General features: G+C 37.2%; 1 protein-coding gene across 1 annotated transcript in view; it reads left to right on the plus strand.

The window, feature by feature from the left end:
• Window positions 1-2438: 2438 nt before the first annotated feature.
• CFAP54 (cilia and flagella associated protein 54) overlaps window positions 2439-22098 on the plus strand; it is a gene marked incomplete at both ends in the record, with an annotated part of 109035 nt that continues 89375 nt past the window's right edge. Inside the window, 9 exon segments of the mRNA XM_082752042.1 lie at window positions 2439-2599; window positions 7369-7474; window positions 12347-12493; window positions 14757-14928; window positions 16824-16882; window positions 18203-18346; window positions 18793-18906; window positions 18998-19099; window positions 21060-21258. Coding sequence (XP_082608168.1) covers window positions 2439-2599; window positions 7369-7474; window positions 12347-12493; window positions 14757-14928; window positions 16824-16882; window positions 18203-18346; window positions 18793-18906; window positions 18998-19099; window positions 21060-21258 — 1204 coding nt within the window.

A 22098-nucleotide genomic window follows, 5' to 3' on the forward strand; every position in this document is an offset into this window, starting at 1 on the left:
TGGACACTCTTCCTGTCTGACTTTATTGTGGTCACACAGTGCTTTCCCCCTTTTGTTTGCTCTTGATAACTTCACTGTAGTTCACACAAGTGGAAGTGACACAAGAGAAGTAAGCCGGGAGCCTGATGAGCTAGCAACAGTTTTTCCTCTTTCAGACTCAAGCATACTCTTGGTCCTACAGCCATGAGAGCAGACATTTCTGATACAGACTTTTACTAAGTTAATTCTTTGTGGGCCATTCTATGGCAGATTGCTCATAACTGGCCTTGTAATGTTAAATCATAGGTCGCTATGACTTCTCTGCTTGAGGCAATATATTTACCTAAATTCTTCTTGTTGGGATCCTGTCTGTGCCAATACTCCATACAAGACCATAGTCTTGTCTAGTTTCACCTATCAGTGACAACAAAATCATTGGTCTTTCAATTAACCAGTAAATTTTTTCTTTTTCTTTTTAGGCCATAAGGACATATATAGTTCAAAAAACTGCTATAAACTCTCCAAGTCATACAGGTACTGATATGCATATTCCATTTATTTGAGGAAATTCTCCTATCATGGTTTCAATTTCAATAGCCATTACCTTCTTACTGTTTTGCATACACCAAGGTTTTCTCTGTAAACACCAGATTATGTACACTGAAGGCTTCTGAATAACAGATAAGCTTTCTGAAGTTAAAAAGCTCTATTCATTTAACTATAAGCCCTTTTGACTTTTGGACCCACTCAAGTGTAAATCTGAGTCTTCTCCAACACAATAAAATAGGAATCAATATTGCAAGCATCCAAAGTTGAAATAACATACATGCTATGATGTTTGCTGCAGTGTGGTACCTTGCTATGGCTCTGCAGGGGATTATGCCCCTGGTACTGAGTGTCTGAAGTGTTCTCCCTGCACTAAACCTCCATCTAGAAGGGAGTGTAGTCAGACCCTGCTGAGCTCTGACGCAGGAATTTTAGACTGAACATTCTTTGCGAGCTGGCTGGTCAGCTACGCCCTGGTTAACTTCCCAGTGGTTAAAACTTTATCTTTACTTAGCTCTCTAATCTTCCCCTTTGGGAAATGACTATACTCCATTTGTCTTATTGTTTTCTTTGACTCAAATTGTTTCTATGGCTGCAAACACTAATTCTAACTGCTAATATTACATTCAGTCCACCATCTGCTAGCCAAATGTTAGAGATACACAAAGTTTTACTCAAGAGTCTCATTTAGTGCCTCTCCAGTAGTACCCCTTAAAGCGTCTAGGCACTGCTGCTTTATAAGGGCACATCTCGCATCAGCTGTGAATTCGCAGATCAGCCCTTTGGGATGTAGCACCATCTAGTGAGGCAAACTAGCTCAGCTCAGGGTCCCGAAACGGACAAAACCAGCAGCGCTTCCAGTGGCCCAGGCAGCCTCCCACCAGAAGCCAGTGCACACTAGTCATCTGGAATCCATCACAGGAAGTTCTTTGGTTAGTGTGGCAAAGCCCAGACAAAACCTTTACATGTAGCAGTAATTGCTCTCCAAGCCAACTTCTCCTATTTCAGTTTTCTTGTAAATTTTGTCCCTGTACCCAGTGATTTCTAAATCTCAGCATCAGCACCTTTGTGTCCGGTCTTTTCATGGCAGGCTTTGTTTTCTACTTATTCCACAGAAATCCGAGGAACCCTCTCCCTCATGCACAGCCATTGCCTTATGAATTACTTCACACACACGAACGGCCTCTAATCCCTGCTGGCAACACCTTCCCCTACTCACACGGTACCTGTTGGATGACGGATGCACACAACTCCCAGCCGGTAACAATACCAAATCAGCCTGCAGAATGAGTCAGGTGCATTAGTCACGGAGTAATTTAAGATTGTGCACATCCCCCACAGTACCTAAATGGTTCCCTCATCATTTTGCTGGCCTGGCAAATGCAGCATTTTCTGGTTTAGAGCTTAGTGATATGGTTTAGTGGAGGACTTGTTAGTGTTAGGTCAGAGGTTGGACTGGGTGTTCTTGGAGGTCTTTTCCAACCCAGATGATTGGGATTCTGTGATTCTGTGGTTCCTACCGCTCAGCATCTTTCTGGTCATTGCCTTACCATCAGCCACGAATTACCAGGATGCCAGTAACTCATGGCTGACATGCAGGTGGCAAGGTGCTGTGCAGGTGCCAACCGATCCATTTTGCTTAGCATCCCTCCCAAGCCCCTTTTCGTGATGCCCACAGACAACTTCAAAACACCTGGGTGCCATGCCCTCCTACAGCCTTGAAGGAGGGGCTCTGCTCGTTTCTGCTGGAAGCGGGGGGACACCCAGGGGGGCTCCTTGGGCTGCCAGAGCCCTGCCTCAGGCTCGGGGGGCTCCCTCCCGGGGGGCCCCGCTGCGGCCGCCATGTCCCGGGGCAGGCCCGCAGCCCGTGCCCGTTGCTTGGCGACGCCGCCGCGCCGCGGCCGGGCCGGAGGATGGCGGAGCCGCCGGCGGCTGCCTTCTACGGGGCCGTGGAGCCGGGCAACCCGGTGGTGGACAGCCTGGAGGCCGAGCTGCGGGACGTCCTGGGCTTCCTAAGGCGCCTGAGGGGCGCGGGGGACGCCGAGCCGCAGCGCCACGACCTGCAGCGCCGCGGGTAGGGGCCGCCCCTGCCTGTGTTTCGGGCGAGGTTGGACGTGGTGCTTAGGGACATGGTTTAGTGGGTGACATTGGTGGTAGGGGGGTGGTTGGACCAGATGGTCTTGGAGGGCTTTCCCAACCTTAATGACTCCATGAGACCCTCCCAAACCCCAACACCTCCTTTTTCTGCACCTCCTCCAAGTGAATACCATAGGAAGAAAGCGCAGGGTGTTGTGGCTGCTGGCATTGCAGCCGTACCAGAGCTGCCTGAGCTCTTCAGCCGGAAAACCCTCCTGAAGGAGCAGCTGGCAGCCCACCACGCTGTGCTGCTGCCTGCGAGGGTGGGCGCGGGTGGGCTGTGCCTGCCCCGAAAGATGTGCTCACAGCAGGGCCACGCGAGGATAGCGACACACGGCTCCCCTCGTGCATATGGCCGTGTCTACGTAGGTATATTTTTATACACGGCGATGCAGGCAGAACATATGGCAAGTATAATTGTGCATATTTGTTTGCTCACATACATGCCGATCTGTGGGTATGCAGAGCTCTACATTTTGTGATGCAGTTAATATAGAGCAACTAAAATCGGTGGATGATTCACAGTTCATGCATATGTCTTATGCAGACTGTGCATTTCTCATGTAGCTCTCCCTGCTGTATTTAGGTACATTATAACGTAAATGTTCAACTGCTTCTTTTAAGCTAAATAGTTGATTTTCTCCTGTTGTTATCTGAGCTGTGTTCTAGACTAAATTCACAGATCTTTAACATGAAAGTGAAAGTTTCCCGTTACCGTAGTTTCATTCAAAAAGAGCACAGCAGTTAGGCTACAGGGTGCTTAGCTTATCACTTACGTGCAGCTTCAGTCCTTACATATTTCACTTGGTACTTTCCTAGATGCAGTCTACAAATAGCCTTTCTCTAAAGGAGCTGGACATACTTTAGGTTGTACTCAGATTCTGCAGTCTATCATTTGTCTGCACTGGAGAGCTCTCCTTTTCTAAGTATTCTGGATTTCTAAATTGTTTATGTGGCACGTTCATCATTAGGTCTAGGCCTAGATCTGTCACTCAGGTATGGGTCTCCAGGCCTTTGCCTCTAGTATTTTAAATCTTGGTGTGTTGGCTTTTGGTATTGCTTCAGCAGCTGATTTCAGTGCTTTGGTATTTTTAAGCCCTTCATTTATAGCTTCAGACTGTTTTTTGCTTTAGCTGATCTGTATTCTTACTTCAAAAGTATCCCCTGTAGGCCCCTCAGAGGAAGGAATGCCACTAAGCTGCTTCACACAACACCAATTCAGCAGAAAACTGCTGATAATGAACACATTCATTGTATCTTCTGGTTGAGAGCTGGGCATGCTGAAACCGATCCATTCGCAAATGTCATGTCAAGTAATCAGTTTCTGTGAACAGTGTCTCCAAGCAGTTCTTTACCTTCCCCTCTGGAATATTTTGACCTGATGAGGCTCTATCTTTTTAGAACTGGTATTTTGTAGATGTTACCCATGTCCATGCTGGCTCGGTTGGCATGAGAACATTTTCCCATCTAAAGAATTCTGCAGCTCACAAGGAGAAGAGAGCTAACACTACCTGGGTCTTGATCCCAGCAGTAGGTGATAGTAGTGAGTGACCCATGCCAGAGCTCCAAGGCATGGAGAACATTGCATAACACTAAGCTCCCCATGGCTCTGCATCGTCTGACATTTTTTGTATGCGTAGGGACATTATGGAAGTAGAAAACTAGAATTCTGCTTATTAGCACACACACTGAGGTAGCTAGCACAGTCACGGGTATTTGTTTGTGCTTGAAATTTCCATGCTGTTTTTCCCTTGCTTTCTCATTGTTTGATAACTCAAAATTGCTGGTTGCAGAACTAGCCTTAGTCTAGTTGCCTTTAAGAATTTCTGAAGGTAATGGCTATTGCAGATGGTTTCCTAAATGCTCTAAAGAATTCTTGCCTTGTCATTTGTCAAGCTACTTTTTCTGGCATGATTTTGGTTGATGATTAAAGTGCTCTTGTTATTACAGAAGCAAGAAAATGAGCTTCCACATGGTACATATGTACACTTTAGAAGACTGTCGGCTTCATTCTTCCAATGCTGTCAGCCTTTGATGTCGATAAGTCAATAGTAAGGCCGTAATTTAGGCACTTATAATGTTCTAATGTAAGTAACAAAAAATACCGATTACATGCCCTGTGCTGGAGTTATGAATCTTTTCCAGCAGAAGAAGTAGCAATCAAAAATGTTTTTCCCTCAACTAAATGATAAGTTGTTTTAACCCATTTCTTTGGGCAATGGGAACATCAAGGAATTACCACAAACTATTGATTTTATTTCATGTTGTGCGGTTTAGCCACCCTCATTCAATAAGACATCTTCTGATCAGTATCAGAAAATCCTGTACTAATTGTAGCAAAGACTTGTGACACAGAAATACAGCTGCATGGTCCTTACCCTATGCAAAATATTAAGGATTGACCTTTCAGGAAAATATTTTTTTTTTTATCCATAGAATGGTTGGAAATGAAGAAGCTTCACCTCTGAGGTCCAGAAGCCCAGTATTTTTCTGAGAATTCACTTGCTTAACTTGTTATTCTGGTGTCCTACAGCCTACATGTATATAAAGGAAAGGCATATTAGCTGTTTGGGAAGTTTCTCACTCTTCTTTGTCTGTGTCAAAGGAACATTCCTGTATCATGCACTCATTTGTACTTAGTCATGGCATTGTAGCAGATATATTTCACCTGAATGTCCCCATTGAAGTTGGCAGTCTAGTCAGATTTGTCACTAGTTTATTGCTGCAGCTAAGGATCTCACTTCTTAATAGAGTATTAAAAACAAAAAGTGAGGATGGCCTTCGCTGGGGGTTTTCCGGCTGATCATCCTGAAGAAATTTGCTAGTCTTACCTCCCAGACCTCTTCCCACAGTTGTTCTTACTATCAGTTACTTTACAGCCTGATAATTAGCTTTTTTCTTCTTCCTCAAGTAGTATATATCAAACCTTTAGGACTTTGGAAGTCTTTTCCTAAGTTTCTTGCCATGATAGTCCAAAGGGACTCCACTTGGATGCCCAACTGATTCCTTCCTTTGGAGCCTCTTTGCAGATTTACCCCTGCTGGCCAGACTGGTAGTCTTCTGTTGGTGTAAGAGGTCAGTAACCACCCAGCAATTAATTGCTTACAGATGGACCAGGAAGAACGCATTCTCCACCTAGAAGGTGCTCTTTATTAGACTGAGCTATGGTTTTCTTCAAAGACGTAATGTGGGAGAAGATTGTATTCAAGTCGTTGTTTTTGGCCTGGTTTGTGCTGTTACTGCATTTTTCTTTTAAGATACACTTCTAGAATGTCCCATTTCTTTCTTTGCTGTTTACTTCCAAGAACCGAAAATTGTGCCGAGGTGATACTTTTAGGGGAAAAAAAAAAGACTATGAGTGTTGTCATTCTTTGGTGTAGAGATCATTTTGACAAGTTGCTCATACAGCCATCTGTTTCACCTTGAAATGTGAAGGTGGCTTGTAGCTTTCTGTGTGGGAAAACTGATGATTCTTATTGTGCTTTTTTTACTGGAAGTCTTATAAGCTACAATGAAGAACTGTCTGGGAGACTGTAAAAAAGGATTCAAAATTCCTTAATGTCAGAAAACAGCTGAAGAAAGTGTCTTGCATTCTAGTCTACCATCTTAGGAGATCTACCATCTTTTTGCTATCTCAGGAGAGTGAAAAGATCCTGATATCTCACACCAGAAACCACACAGTTTAGACATGAGAAGCCAGCTAGAAGGTTGTCTTCCAACATGAATTCCCTTCTCTTTAGTTATTTCCCTTCCTTATAAATTGCTACCTATGAATAATGTAGATGCTGTGGTTTCACAAGGCACTCTTTGCTGAGGTTTTAGTAGAAGTGATTTGTTAAGAGAATAAATGTAAGAGATGCCTGGTGCTGTTAAGACTGTCAATACTGTTAGTTCTGTAATAGGATTCTTTTCAGAAAAATCCCTGTGCTTATTAGCAGTCTGCCTGATCAATTAATGTTTTCCAGCTTGAATATAGATTTCTTAAAGAAGTCTAAGGTGGCAGCTATTGCCATAAAATCTTTTTTTTTTTTTTTCCTTTTTTTTTTTTTTTTTTTCCTTTTTAGAAACATGTCATTTGCTTGCTTTCTCTGAGTCCCACCCTTTACAATTTAAAGTTCCCAAACATTTCATGCTAGAGGCTTTCTAATGACTTCCTTCTTTTTGTGATTCCTGGTACAGTTCTACAGTTTATTTCATGGCTACTAGGTCCTAAGTTTGCTACTACCAGACAACCATTATTATTTGGGGATCTTTTTTTTTTTTTTCCCCTACTCTTAGTTCTTGTAGTTTCTGGTCCAATAATTGGTCTGAGTTGTAATCCATTGAGTTTCCTTAAAATACCAAATAGCTTCTACAGAGCTTCTCAGATACAATCTGAAAAGTGGGACAGATTTGACAGTTATGACCGTGTTTGAACAATGCAAAGGGACTTGTATTAAGACATTTTATTAAGTATTTACATACAAAACAATTCATCCTTTTTAAAAAATCTGTGTGATAAAAACTGTTGACAGAAATGAAACCCAGAAATGTCCTTGGCTGCTTGTTAAATCCAGTTTTAATGATCACTTGTTTTGAAGTATGTAGAGGTTCAAATACATTTGGAAGAAAGGTGTTTTCACAATTTGAAGTTTTCTTGATTTGTTTACTTGTTATGATGAGTCTACTGCCAGTCTAATCTGGAATGTTTTTCTCCTGTATTTTTAGTGCAAATACTTTGTTTAATATTTGGAACAAATATAAGCCTCGACTGCCAGACTGGTATTACAATGACAAACTTCTGAAAGTTGGTGATTCCCTTGTTCAGATCAAAGTAAGTCATATCAAAACAGAAAAGTCTCAATCACAGTCTTTTTTTATTTCATTATGCTTCTATGCTACTTTAATTTTTAATGATATTTTATAGGAAGCTGTTTAGAAAGTAGCAAAAACTTTTACAAAATAATCCCATTGAGAGTTGGTGGTTTGTATCTTTCATTTATTGTTGTAAAATTGCCATTTTTGGGATATATTTGCTATATCTACATTTTCTATGCAACTGTTGCCTCTTTAAAGTTGAACACTGCAAAATCTTTATTCAGTATTTATAGTGGTGGTTTGCTCCACAGAGATGTCAACTCAGTGCTCAGTAAACTAAAAGTGAAAGTAAAGAATTGTTAGGAGGGGAACAGAGAACAGAAAAGAGACATCGATTATAACAGCTGCATGTATGGATGGTGCTCTTGCATCTTGAATTCTGTGTGCACTTCTGGTCTCCTTAGAAAGGATAAATTGCAACAAGGCAAGAATCTGGAGAGAGTAATGAGGATGACAAAGCATGAAACAGCTTCCACACAAAAACCAAAAGTAGGCTATGACTATACAGTTAGGAACAGAGATCACTGAGCAGAGTGTAATGCAGGTCTGTGAAATCATGAGTGAAAGAAGAGGCTGAACAGGGACTGATCGTGTACACTTCCACTTCTAATATAACACCATCAAATGAAGCTGGTAGGTGGCAAGCTTGGACAAGAGCAGACTGGATCTTCACAGAATGTGTACTAAAGCTGTGGAATTTCTTGCCACAGGATGGTATGAATGCTGAAAGTTTGGGCACCTTCTTTCCTTGGGTACCTTCTTTCTTTGGGTACCAAGGAAACATGACAAGTTTACAGTGTGAGCTGTAGATTGTTGAAGACGTTGAGAATATTCAGGGAGTGTTTTATGACATGGTAACTCTTATCTAGTCATCTGTTACTGGCTGCAGTTGGAGCTGGGGTAGCTATTGACTCAGTAGGGCTATTATTATGTTATGTTCTTACATAATGTTTGTCCTTTGTGTCTGCTGAGAAAAAAAACACCTTCAAAGGCGTGCTGCTCATTACCTCAGTGATACTTGTGTCGAAGATCATGCCATAAAGTCTGGGTCTTCCAAGGGCAGTTACAAAGCAAGGCTGAGAAGCAGCTCAAAGTACAGTTGAAAGTTATCTGCAAGTCATTCTTTTGGGTCTGAGGAATGGTGTGTGGTTCTGAGTGATACAGTTGTGGAGCAGAAATGCTAAGGGACTACACAATCATGGGTTGATTTGTTATAACGTTTCAGTTCTTGAAAAGCTGCTTGAGAGAATATGCTTAAAGTTTGATGAGAATTAGCACACATGTAATTTAGAGAAAGGTGCAGCTCCTAAATACATGCCATCTGTTTAGTGTGATTTTGTGTTTGTAATGATCCATCATCATCCTACTTTTTCCTAGGAACATACTGGAAGACTCTTATTTGATCAATAATACATTTCTAGGTTATAACTCCAGCTATCTAGTGTGTCTGTTAAGAGACAATCAAATAAATATTTTAATTGTGTGCTTTCCACCTACTTTAGATACAGGATTTTGATAGTATTATTCTTTTTAAAATTTGATTGTAAAAGAAAAAATGTATTTATAGCTGAAAAGTTAGTGAAAGTATATAATTTATTTGTAACACTGTTCCAAGAAGAGCTTTGGAAAGTGTCTGTAACTTCTTCATTTTCGAATATAATGGGAATAAAAAACTAGATTAAACCAAATGGTTGTTGTTGCTATTATTATTATTATTATTTAGAATGGGGTATTAAATTTTACTAAAGTGAAAGCATGATTTCATCTGCTTTATTTTTGGTGTTAAGCTTACTATTATTATATGTCATCTTGATATATTCAAGTCTTTGTATTGTTTCATTTTACAGAGATAAGCATCTGAGATTGTGTCTTGCTAAAAACTTGACCTCATTGCATAAATAAGACCATTTTTGAGGTTCCTAAATAGTTCTTTTAAACTCTTTTATATGTCATTTGGAACTATTATGACAATATCGAGGAAAAAATATATTTGGATTTATATTCTATCGAAGAAATTTCATATTCTTGTTCTGTCCCCACCAGCAAAAGAAAAACATATAACTGACATTGTGTTTAAACTGAAAACAGTTTTTAAGAACACTCTATTGACTTTTCCATTAGGAAAGCAGTTAAATGCCTATTGTCACTTAAAAAAAAATTATTATTGTTATTCTCTGCAGCATATGACACTGTTAGATTCCTCCTTTTCACCTAGAAAAGTAGCAGGCATAATTGGAAGTGTATCAAGATAGTTTGAAGACCTGTCTTTTGGAGGAATACATCCAGTGAAACTGTTACACTATTATACCCTTTGCTTATGGAACCTAGCAATAATAAATGCTGTTTATGCTATTTGTGGAAAGCATTTATAAGTAGCTAGTAGTTGAGCTTTTCCACAGACCTGGAGACAAGTATGAGGGTCATGCAAATGTTGCAAAGTCTTCTATATCCTTCACTGCATCTGCCCTAAAGAATTCCACAGAAGTGGCCTGCCTCCTGCATAAAGAACAGCAAGCTGAAGCTGAACTTCAGCAACACGCAACACTCACTGGTAGGTTGAAGGCATATAGAAGAGTTTGTAACTGTGGTGCCTATTGTAACTGAAGGTACAGGTTCATGGTATAGGTTTGGGAATATTCACAGAAATTCTTAAGAAAGGTCTTGAAGAACTAACTGCATTTGTTAATAGCTCCTTCACTGCCTAGGCAATTCCATTCAGGTTTTGTTCGTATTCATATTTCCCTTAAGTTTCCACAGCTGCTGGGCCTAGGAATTGCTCTGAATATTACACAAAGCTTTTAGTGCTCGGAAGTGCTGCTCTCACAGTTTACTCAGTAGGAAGTTATTTCAAATAAATCAAACCCTGCCCTCTATACATTGGCTTCCCATGGCATGACTCAAGTGTGGTAATTTGGCCCTTATATTCAAGGAGCTTCCAGACCTGGCCCAATATTGCCTAAAAATAATATAGAAGTCTGAGAACTCACAGCTGCCAACCTCTGTTGTAATATGGTTTTCTACAGTAAAGTTATCAATGCTGTAGAAAAAGTTTTCTTGCTGGCTAGCCTAAAATTTTGAAGTGAGCTGTCCTTGGAACTCCCATTTTTAAGTGCATTTCTTTGACTTTACAGATGTAGTTTTCATTGTATTCATATTTTTTCTCTGGAGAAAAGAGGAAAAAACGTGATGGATGTTAGTTACAAATTTAAATTCATTACAGGAAAGATGAATGTGGTGTAACAGCAAGTTCTGTGATAGGCAGGGTGGAGCCTCTTGCATAAATGCAACATTCTTTTGGTCCCTTTTGAATCTTAGTTGGAAACTGCTGGTGATTATTTTAAATTGCAATCCCCCTTTATGTTACGTAATACTTAATGCTGCAGAGTCTTTTAAAATGCATTACCAGTGATTAAGCACCAGCTTAACTTTCCATCCTCCTGCTATTTATTTTCATGCAATCTCACTTTAAATTTCTTTCCATTATACATCTGCTATGTATCTTTTAGGACACGCCTAAGTTCATTATGTCATAGATCTTGAAATTGGCTAGCCCGTTAGTCATCATACTAATCAGTACTGACTCATTTCATTTTCCTTTCTGTCTCTATCTGTCTCTTATCTCTTATATACTGTAAGCTGTTTGGGAGAGGAATCACCTCTTGTTTTTATATTAGTACCCAGCTTAGGGACATTCTGAACCATGGTTTAGGATTCTAAGAGTTATCACAGGCTGACTCTATGCATTAGCTTACACAGGTGACCAACTGCCCATACCTGTCCGCAGAAAGTAAAAGTTTCTGGCTATGGCAGCTCCTTTCACACAGCAAAAGAGATAGTAGGGTCATGTCAGTAAGATTCCTCAGATTATTAAAAGTTTGGGGTAAGTGTTACTGTGGTGGTAGGAATTTAAACTGAAAAGAGTGGGTCCAAGGAAATGTGTTTGCATTTTCTGTGATTAAACATCAAAGGATCATTTTTTACAAGTAGAAATTAGTTATTATCATTTTTTTTTTTTCCCCCAGAATTTATCATGGCTGGAGTGTGTGTGGTCTAGTGTTAGTGAAGTTGGTAGAGAAAGCTCTAAATAATCTTTGCTGCAGGAAGTGGTGGAGGTGATTCAGTAAGTAAGTGGCACTTGGGCAGCTGAGTCAGAGCTGAGCCATAGTCTCAGTCTGATGTTAGAATGGACCAAAGTGCTGCTGGGGAGGTGCGTGCTAAATGACACATAAAGCTCAGCATCCTGTTTGCTATCAGATTTAAAGACCCAGTGGCGATTTCTAGTCTAGTAACACTGACTTGGCCTTAAGTAATTCCAGTTGTCGCTGATTTCATTCTTTTTTTCTTGATCTTACTCAAAGTGTTTGAGTTAAGACACTCTTCCTTTCTGCATTGACATCAGGGAAATGGGGAAATGATGATGTCTGTATATTGTTTATAAAATTCTGCTTAACAAAATACCTTTCTCAGAAGTGTAGTACCATTATCATTACTGCTGAAACCCTTCAGGATATTCCAGGAGCCCTTTGATTTTATTACGTTACCCCAAGATCAGACTTTACACTTGTTCTCTGATATGTCATACTTGTGATTTAGGAGTTTGTTTACTTTAATCAGAAGTTCTTCTTTTAAGTACTTTAACCTTCATTTGCTGAGAGATTTGACATTTGAAATAATATTGCTCAATGTTTGTATGAAACTTCAGTGTTTTACTTCCAGCTGCTCTCTCACATTGATACTTTTTACATGAATATGATAATGTATAACACATGTTATAGAAATAGAAATGTAATATACAAACTGTAAAAGTAACTTATTCTTTGTTCTTCAGGAATATAAGCTGGCACTTCGACAGTGCTATGGAAGATACCTTCAGCAGTTCAGTTCTGTAAACCCTGATGATATCACAGATGACGTGCATAAATTTAAATCCACCTTTTTTCCAAATGGTTTCAGAGACAAAAATGCGGCATTTACGGTAGGGTTATTTTATTTTATTTTTTTCCGTTGAATACATTTGCAGTTTCAAAATAAATAGTCTTCTTTACCATCCACAAATGTGATTAACATTGCTATATTAATTAAATATTAATATTAACTAAACTTTGATAGCTTGTCTAAACAGATTACATGGAGATTTAACAGTCATATATATGGTATGAACATCCAGAGGGGTGTAGATTTCTAAGAGGATTTAAGTGCTTATGCTTTTGTGGACTTTGCCAACCCCTGTCAATGTTAGAAAGGTAGTTTTCTGAAATTGGTTATTCCATAACTGTCTACAGCAGTTTTTGCTCTGAAATAGTTGCTATTAACCTTTGTCAGCATCAGGGTATGGACCAAAGTTGATAACTTTCCTGCAGTTGAAATTTCTATATGGTCTGATTTAAGAACTGGACAGTGTGCAAGAGAATTAAAACATTGCACTGTAGTGTTTATCATAAATGTGCAAAAATACTACATGCAAAAAAAAGCTCATGACATACCAATTAAGAACATTGTATTCCTAGCATTAAGTTATTTATTTTATTTTATTTTATTTTATTTTATTTTATTTTATTTTATTTTATTTTATTTTATTTTATTTTATTTTATTTTATTTTATTTTATTTTATTTTATTTTATGTATTGATTTTATTTTATTTATTTGATATTATTATCAATATGTAAAAAAATGACAGAGTGGTGAAGAGTTTTAAGTGATCTAAGCTCTGTGGGAGTTAAGTGACCTTAAAAGTGTGTTTGCATCCTTTTGTGTTAATTGATTATAGGGATAGGTGTTTGCAGTTTATCATTTGCTATCTAAGAAGGAAAGCGTTTCAGTAGGTATTAGGGGAATGCTAAAAACACTAGATTTTATCTTAAGCAGTGCTTTGCTGAGTAGCTCTGTTTTTGGTATGTGGTAGATATTTCAAAATAAAGTAATGCAAGTAATGGCACAGGCTGCCCAGAGGAGCTGTGGATGCCCCATCCCTGGAGGTGTTCAAGGCCAGGCTTTGGGCAACCTGGTCTGGTGGGAGGTGTCTCTGCCCATGGCAGAGGATTTGGAACCAGGTGATCCTTAAGGTCCTTTCCAATCCAAACCATTTTGTGATTATAAGTTACTCTTTTATCAAGAAGAACAAAAGGAAACCAAAGGCATTTCCTATGTATTGAGATAATTAAATTCATATTCTTTTAGTCAGAGTTAGATTGTACATAGGTGTGAAGAAATAGAGACAGTGAGCTTGCTTGAAAGTTGGAAGCAGATGTCATGATAGAAGAGCTACTTTTTATATTATTTCTTTTGTTTTTCAAATATATTTTAGCTTCTTAGAGAGAATATGACTGAAGCTATGTTAATCAATATTATTTTGATTTTAAAAAAACACTTTGTAATTAAATTCAAAATTCCGGAGATGGTTTCTCCTGTTTTCTATATGTTTGTCTAGACCCTGAACTGATGATTGTGCCAGATCTTTTCATCAGTATATACTGAAAAGCTTGTTCTATAACTTGGCTGTTGGACAGTGAGATATTTGTAAATTTTCAGATATGAAATCTGGTTTGACAGTGATCTTTAAAACTGGAACTGGTAGCAATAATGCATCTTCTAGAAATCTGAGAGATTGATAAATTCTGAATGGCCTTTTTGCACTTACCTCATTTCCTCTCTTTTGCTTAGGTTTGCTTTTCCAGTGATGTACTCCAGACAAGACTGAGATCACATTAGGTTAGGTATTGCCAGGAAGAGAAGGGACTATATGTCTGCAATCCAATAGCAGAGAAAGGTGATCAGTGGGAGCAGGAAATATAGAGTGGGTGATACAGATGAAGTAAAATTAAAAGTTGCCTTAGTTTACAGAGGGGCCAAGAATTACATGCAGATCTTTTAAATACCAGTTTAATGTCTTAACCTTTCTCTCTACAACTGTTTCAACACAACTACTGCACTAGGTGAATTTTCATTCCGTGGGACAGTGGAAAATGACCCAGGCTAATGGTAAAACAACTGGTAAATCAACAAGGCCAATGGTAGAGCTGTTCACTTTCTCCATATTTTAATTCTCATTTAAATGTTATGCTGTTTTTTTTTTTTTTTTTTTTTTTTTTTTTTTTTTTTTTTTTTCTGGTATGGTTGCTCTTTTCACATTCAATGATTTGTTGTACTTTACTGAAGGAAAAAATGGTAGGTCCATCTATTTTAAATGAGTGTGTATATATGTATATAATTATTTTACATATGTTTCCATATATTTCAGTTCCATGCTTTGCAAGAGAGGAATGTTTGTATATACCAGATGGTTTGTAGCAATGACAGAAATCTCCAGAACCAAGAATCCCTGCAGACTTGTTTCGATGTCTTGTCCTCCTTACGACTCACCATGCAAGTGGCTCTACCTCAGGAGAATTTCTGTTGGCTTATCTACAATGGTACCGCAGGCTCCCCATTTGCATTTCTCTGCTAAGCAAACCAATGGAGGGAAATTTTATATGTATTCTTTAAGGTCAATGTAGGGGTCATGAATAAATCTCTAGTTAGTTTTTAATTGCAGTAGTATTTAAAAAAAATATTTCATATTCTAAAATAACAAATTTTTAATTATAAGTTTCTACAGTGTGCTTTTTTTTTTTCAAATGGACAGTTATAAAAGTAATAGCTTTTTCATCATAGCTGTGGTTTGAGTGTACTAATAAAATGAAATCTGACAGAGTAAGGGCATATTTTATAAAAAAGCTCTATTTATCAATAAAATATTTGTGTTAATGAGTGTTTTTTTTGTTGTTGTTGTTTTTTTGTTGTTGTTGTTGTTGTGTTGTTTTGTTTTGTTTTGTTTTTGTTTTTGAAAAGGGGATTGCAGGTTTAACTGTAGAACATGATCATCTGTCCATGACATTAAATCTTTGTATTTCTTAAAAATGTTCTCCAAGGCTGGAGTTAATAACCAAACTCTTTTAAAAACTACCACATTACTTTTAAATAATTTGAATTTCTGTGTATGATGTTAGTGTATATAAGTACTTGGATTGGGAAAAAATTGAGGCAAAAATGGAGCTTCTGTGAACTAAATACAGTGAATGGTGTATCAAGATTTTTACTTCATGAAGAAAACCTATATATATATAGAGAGAGAGCGAGAAAGGCAATGCTGTTTAGTCAAAAGTTTGGTCTATTATTTCATTCCACTATGGTCAACTGTTGCAATATAAATCGAGAAAATAGTTTGATTTAATTTAATTAAAAAAAAACACAAACTGGTATTTACTTTCTCTGAGCTATAAACAGTTGAAATTCTTATCCTTGCTTTCCTGGGACTGCCATTACCATCATTCCTTTTGAGGCATGTTTTTTGTTTGCTTCAGTAGGAAAAAAAACCTGTAATTAAAATCTGATCACCTGCCATTCTTATGTCCATCTACCTGTGTGACAGGTCACTGTACCATGCCTAGTCAATAATGATTTTTTTTTTATCAAATTAGAAGAAGACATTAAGTAATGTCAGATTTTTTTTCCAAGTCCCAAACATTTTTCTGCAATTTCTGGCAACAGATTTTGCGTCTCACTACATTTAACTGACTTTAAAAAATTCTTACTAATGCTTGCTAATATCTTGCTTATTGGAATAATAATACCCTTCAGACTATGACAGTTGACATTGTGATACCTCCTGCTGCCACAGGTGTCCCTTTCATACAGAAAGCATAGATTTTATTATTATTATTATTTTTTTCCCCTGGGAACTGTAGTGTCTTTTATACTTCTAGGGCTGATTTTTTGAATAGCAGTTTTGTGACCTAGCCTACATTAAGTAATTTTTTTGACAGGATTTTATTTGTAAGTCACTTTGATGCTTTTGAAAATTCTATTCACTATCAATTTTCTTTATTCAATTATCCTACTGAATATCAAATGATAGTGTTGTCTGCCAGAACAGTACCATGACAGACTGAAAAAATCCTGCAAGGTAAGGTCTGTGAAAAGAGGTAATATTTTCAGAGGTTGGCATCTGGGGATTAAAAAAAAATATCTCTATCAGTACATTTAATAAAAATTCAATATAGTGTATTTTAATATTTAGTTATTTTATAGTTATTTAACTACAAAACTTTGTTTTGTAGTTACTTTTGAAGTTAACATCGCTCAAGAATTTGGTGGGTTCATCTTATTTGATTTCAAAACAGTTACATAAAGATTATTAGTTTATTTTTCAGCCTCTGGAAATAGCCAAGATACTGAGAGGAATTTTCAGTTGGTTAACATGACAAATTTCACATAGGAATATAAAAGTTATATTATTTTTTATGTATATTAATTTTATTTTTTACAGGTACAATTCATATTTACACCATATGCAGACATTTGATGATGATAGGTCAGTCTGCTAAGGTATGGAAAATAAAGAGAAATATTTGAAAACTGTACAAAAGATTGGACAATGCACCTGTATTTTTCATAGCACTGTAGCCTGACATCTATTTCATTGTCATTGCCAGTAACAGCACCTGTCACGAATTAACAAAATGTCTGGAGGGCAGTGGCCAATTTAAAAGCTTTCATGTCTTGGTGCCTCTGCTCCTTCCTCAGCCGCGGGATGGAGCTCAGCACAATGCCTCACTAGTCTGTGAGATGGAATATCAGACACTTTCACAGGGCCCTGGATTTTTTTTTTTTTTTTCCTCCTTCCTGGGCAATAGCTCGGTTGCAAGTGGGCTTTTGTTTCTTGAAATCTGGAGATATACTGACACCTGGTGGCTATGTTTTTAGATGCAAACACTTAAAAATGACGGCCTTCCTCCCCGCTCCCCTTTTTCTTTATAATTATCTTTGTAATTTTTTTTCTTAGCTTCTTTTTTCCCCCTATTAAAACTTGCACAGAATCTGAATCAGCCTATATTTGGTTTCTTTTCTTATTAGTTGCTTATATCAGTTGTTGATTGAACGAGAGAGGTATCTCTACTTTATCTGACTGAAAACAGAAGTGATTTAGCACCTTGTTTAACATTCAGGTTTTTCTTATATAGGGTACAGAGGAACTAATCATAGGTATTTCAGATTATTTTAATTTAAATTAAAAATCTGTAAATTGATTTAAGACTGAAGTTGTGCAAATTTAGTGCACCTTAAGAAACAAAGCAAATAGAAGGGGAAGATACTGTTCCATCAATATAGCAGGGCTAATTCTATAAAGTGAGCAAGTGCTGAAATTACTATCTTGGGAGAGATATAAATGCCCTAAAATTAAGAGCCAATTGTGTAGTTCCTTGGTTATAAATTGATCTAAGTGCAGGCTGTCACCAAAGGAGGCAGACTCTATTGCATCCCAAATCAGCTTGGGGATCTAGTTGAAAACTAAGAAAAAAAATCACTATAGCTGACACAAAGGAGAGGGAGAACTCTCATAATAACAGCAGATGAGAGGGGATGGCAGCAATGCTTTCTGGTGACAAGTGGGCTGGAATGGTTAAGGTATGTCAGAGGCTAAAACATAATGCTTGCCCACAGTTTCAGATGGAAAAACGATAATAAGCAGGGAGAGTGTTTTGTAGTCAACAAAATATTTTAAAAATAAATATAGATTTAGATTTTTTTTTTTTTTAATTTGTCTTACCAGAAAAATAAGTCTTCGTATGTGTTCCTAAGTGATAGGAAGTGTATTCATGTAGTATAAAAAAATGTTCAGTTTGAAACTGGATTTCTTTATTTCAGGTGCTGGAATACTTACTTTGGGCGAGTATATGTATGGAATTATCCATTCCACTCTTATCTGTACATTATTTGACATGGAGAGCCACTCTATATGCTGCAGTTTCTCAGTGTTATTTTGATTGTCAAGCCGGCATTCATGGAGAGGTATCCTGATTTACCATATATAACCATAATTTCAGATGCAAATAAGTGGGAAATAAATATTTATTTAAATATTCCTGATTGTTTCCAGATCATATGCATTTAGATTTCTGCCTGTATTCCAAAATTTAACTGTAATGTTGGGTTGTTTCAATACGTATATGAATAATCAATTCAAAGTTAAATGCATCATTACTTTGTATTGTAATAATAGTCACAGATTTCTAGCATTAAGTTGTGATCAATCCCCATGCAGATATACAAAAGACATTTTGCAAAGGTTTTCTTTTCCTTTTCAACTATTGCTCATGACCTGGCTTTCATTGCAGTCCTTTGCAGTTGTCTGAATTCAAGAATGATGTGACTCTGAAATTACACCCCAACAATCAGAATAGAAAAACATAGTATCAGTTTCAGTTTTGTTTTTGTTTTTTTAATACTTTGGACAGGTATTTGCTCGCCGTGGTCTGATTAAAATTGATGAACTGAAGCAATTAGAAAATATCAGTTCTTCTCAGGAAAATTCAGAAACGAGAAAGATTTTTAGAGAGGCCACTCTTAAGGTATCATTTTGAAATTAATTATTAACAGTTACAGTAGCTACAATCTTTATGAGCAGAGCACATAACACAGTTATTTTTTCCTTTGTGCCAGATGTCAGTAATGATTTTCAAAAGAGCAGTATATGAATCCAGAAGAAAACCAAAAAACTACTTTCGACCTAAGTTAAGAGTTAGCCTGAAAGAAGCACAAAATGTAAGTTTAACATTTTGTATAATCCCTATCTTTGTTTACTGTTTGCAGGTGACGAGTATATGATATAATTCTGCTTAATACACATAGTGCTGCTCACAAGGAGAAGGCTCTCATCTCTCAGTTTCATAATTAACATAATCTATCATTAAAATGCAGAATAAACTTCAAAGGAGAGAAAATGTAGCAATTAATTCTATGGGGAAAAATTCATTTTATAGCATTTTTTTTTCTTTAATAGTTACATTAACAAAAAGAGAAATTCTGTTCAAATTCATACCAAGTGTATGTGGGTTTGCTTTGCTGTGTTCAATTACTGTGAAGATAAAGGGGGAACTTTGAAAAAAAGCTACAGTGTTTGTTTGTTTGCCTATGAAGACCACTTATTTTTCTGCAAGATACCATGAGTTAGAGAAAGGTATCCAGAATAAAATGTAGACCTTTAAAGAGGTAATTAATTCCCCTAAATATCACTAGTCCATTGTGTTCCTTTCAGCCATTGTTAAAGATGAGTGATCCACTGGTGTAAGAATTATTTAAAAAAAAAAAAAAAAAAAGGGCTCTTTTGTGTGACTGTATTGGGCTTCTTCCTTCCTTCCTTCCTTCTTTCCTTCCTTCCTTCCTTCCTTATTTAAATAAAATTGGCTGTATTAGGTTTATCAGAAGTAACTGAGATTGTTCATTTGATAATTTAATAATAAAATTATAATGAAGTTATACCAATATGGTACAGATACAATCTGATTGCACTGAACACTGCTTTTACATAACTTACACATCAAATCTTTATAGAAGATTATCTGATACCTTGCTTTCAAATCATTGACTTGAGCCATAATTGATAGTGCATGGCACAATGATTTTGTTCCAACCCTCACTTAATGAAAAAACCCTCACTTAATGAAAATTACCTGTTACCTAAGTTAGGGACCAAATCTAAGCGTGTTCAAGACTAATCTTGAAGAGATTAGTCTTTTTTTTTCCATCAAAAGACGTTTAGATGTAGAGCTTAGGGAAATGGTTTAGTGGGGACTGTTAGCGTTAGGTCAGAGGTTGGACTCGATGATCTTGAGGTCTCTTCCAACCTAGAAAATTCTGTGATTCTGTGATATACACATCTGAGCTTGTCTTTAGATATTAATTTGGAAGCTAAAATAGAAGATGTGGATGCAGCAAAGTGAGAAGGAAATTCCCCCAATTTTGTCTTGTTAAATGTACCTAGAAACCATTCTGAAGTGTTTTTATTTGGGAAAGTGGTAAATAAATAGAACTGAAATGTTGATGGAGTAATAAGCAATGCTTGTAAATGCTGTGTCTCTGATTTACTTTGCGTGGTAGCAGTTTGGTTAGTGAAGTAACAATCATGTAAACAGGACACAGAAATAAAATGCTGAAATATTTTCTTATGTAGATCTCTGTCAATAGTGGAACAGACCAACCTTTTTTTTTTTTTTTTTTTTTTTTTTCTTGGTGTGTTGTGCATTGCATGTTGTGTTTTTGCGTTATGCTATTTGAAAACATGCAAGTCAGTAAAGAGAATGACATTTTGCTCTCACTGCAGTGCTGAGCATCCCAATCTCTGATTTTCTGATAAGTGTGTAGTACTTCACTCCTGATGATAAAGTTTGTATCATTATAAGGAAAGATCTGTGTGACTTTGAACTGTGTGGCCTTACTACACTTTTACTCATAATTTCTACTGTTATATTTCCTAAGTGAAAAGCCACACAGCAGTTGTGTGGTTGTTAAGAAATTATGAAATTTCTTAAGTACTGTACCCACTTAGCATGAGGCTTTGCTATGCCTTTGAAGCATGAAATTCATAACAATTTATTTTACAGTATATTATTTTCTGTTTTAAACATGTACTTTCTTTCTGAAGGAGAATTGTTTTGAAAGAAATCTTGCTTTTTTGTAACTGGGTTTAGCTATTACAAAGCTTACATTACTTTTTCCTACTCAGCTGTCATGGCCTCGCACTACTACTGAACGTCTGCTGACAGAAATGTTTGACTGTACTGCAGCTCAGTTCCTTGCCATCCTGGAAGCTCTGTCTGATAGCAGTAGGCATGTGCTGCGCCCAGCTCCTCCCGTTCCTGATGAAATTGAAATTCGTGATGTCATTTCAGAGCTTTTTTTTGCAGGCCTGGAAATCCTCTCAGGTAACAGCATAAAGAACCAAAAAAAAAAAAATATTGGAGAGGAGCCCAGACCTCCGTTTTTTTGTTTTGTTTTGTTTTTTTTTTTTTTTTTTTTTTGTTTTTTTTTTTCTTTTTTCTTTTTCTTTTTTCTTTGCTATAAGAGAAAGAACTTGCCTGAAGGCATATATTTCATTTAGAACAATAGCACCTGTCAAGGCAGACATTCTTTTTTTACCTTTATAAACTCTAAGATAAAGGGCCAAATTCTGTTGTCTGTTATATCAGCAATAATCTACAGTATTTCATACTGTAAGACCAGCAATAAGAAGTCAAGGGAAAGGGAGTGGATAGGAAGACATTAGTGCTTACAGTGTTTGCTTTCCCAAGGAACTGCTATGTATATTGAGGCCCCTTTCCAGGAAGTAGCTGGACATCTGCCTACCAATGGGAAGTAGCAAAAAAATCCCCTTTTTCACATTGCTTGCACATACAGATTGTGCTTTTATGTATTAAACTGTCTTGATCCTTATCCACAAGCTTTTCCATCTTACTTTCTCCTGTCCTGTTGAAGAGAGGAAGTGAGAGAGTGGCTGGGTGGCCATCTGACAGGCAGCCAAGGTCAATCCACCACAATGGGTTTTGATTTTTATTTTTTTTTTTAATTCACTCAAAGATAGATATAAAACTTGAGAAAAACATTGGACTTGAGGATTCCTTCCAAAACGTCTTTGCTAGGCTATGGACTAAATATAGCTACAGGTAGAAAGATATTCTGTTAATAAAAGAATCTATGGAGACTAAATACACTTCAGAATCATATTTACATGATATTATTACTGGCTAATTGTACTATAACAGGTC

The sequence above is a fragment of the Aythya marila genome, assembly GCF_965140915.1.
Source record: "Aythya marila genome assembly, chromosome: 1".
In the NCBI taxonomy this organism is placed as follows: domain Eukaryota; kingdom Metazoa; phylum Chordata; class Aves; order Anseriformes; family Anatidae; genus Aythya; species Aythya marila.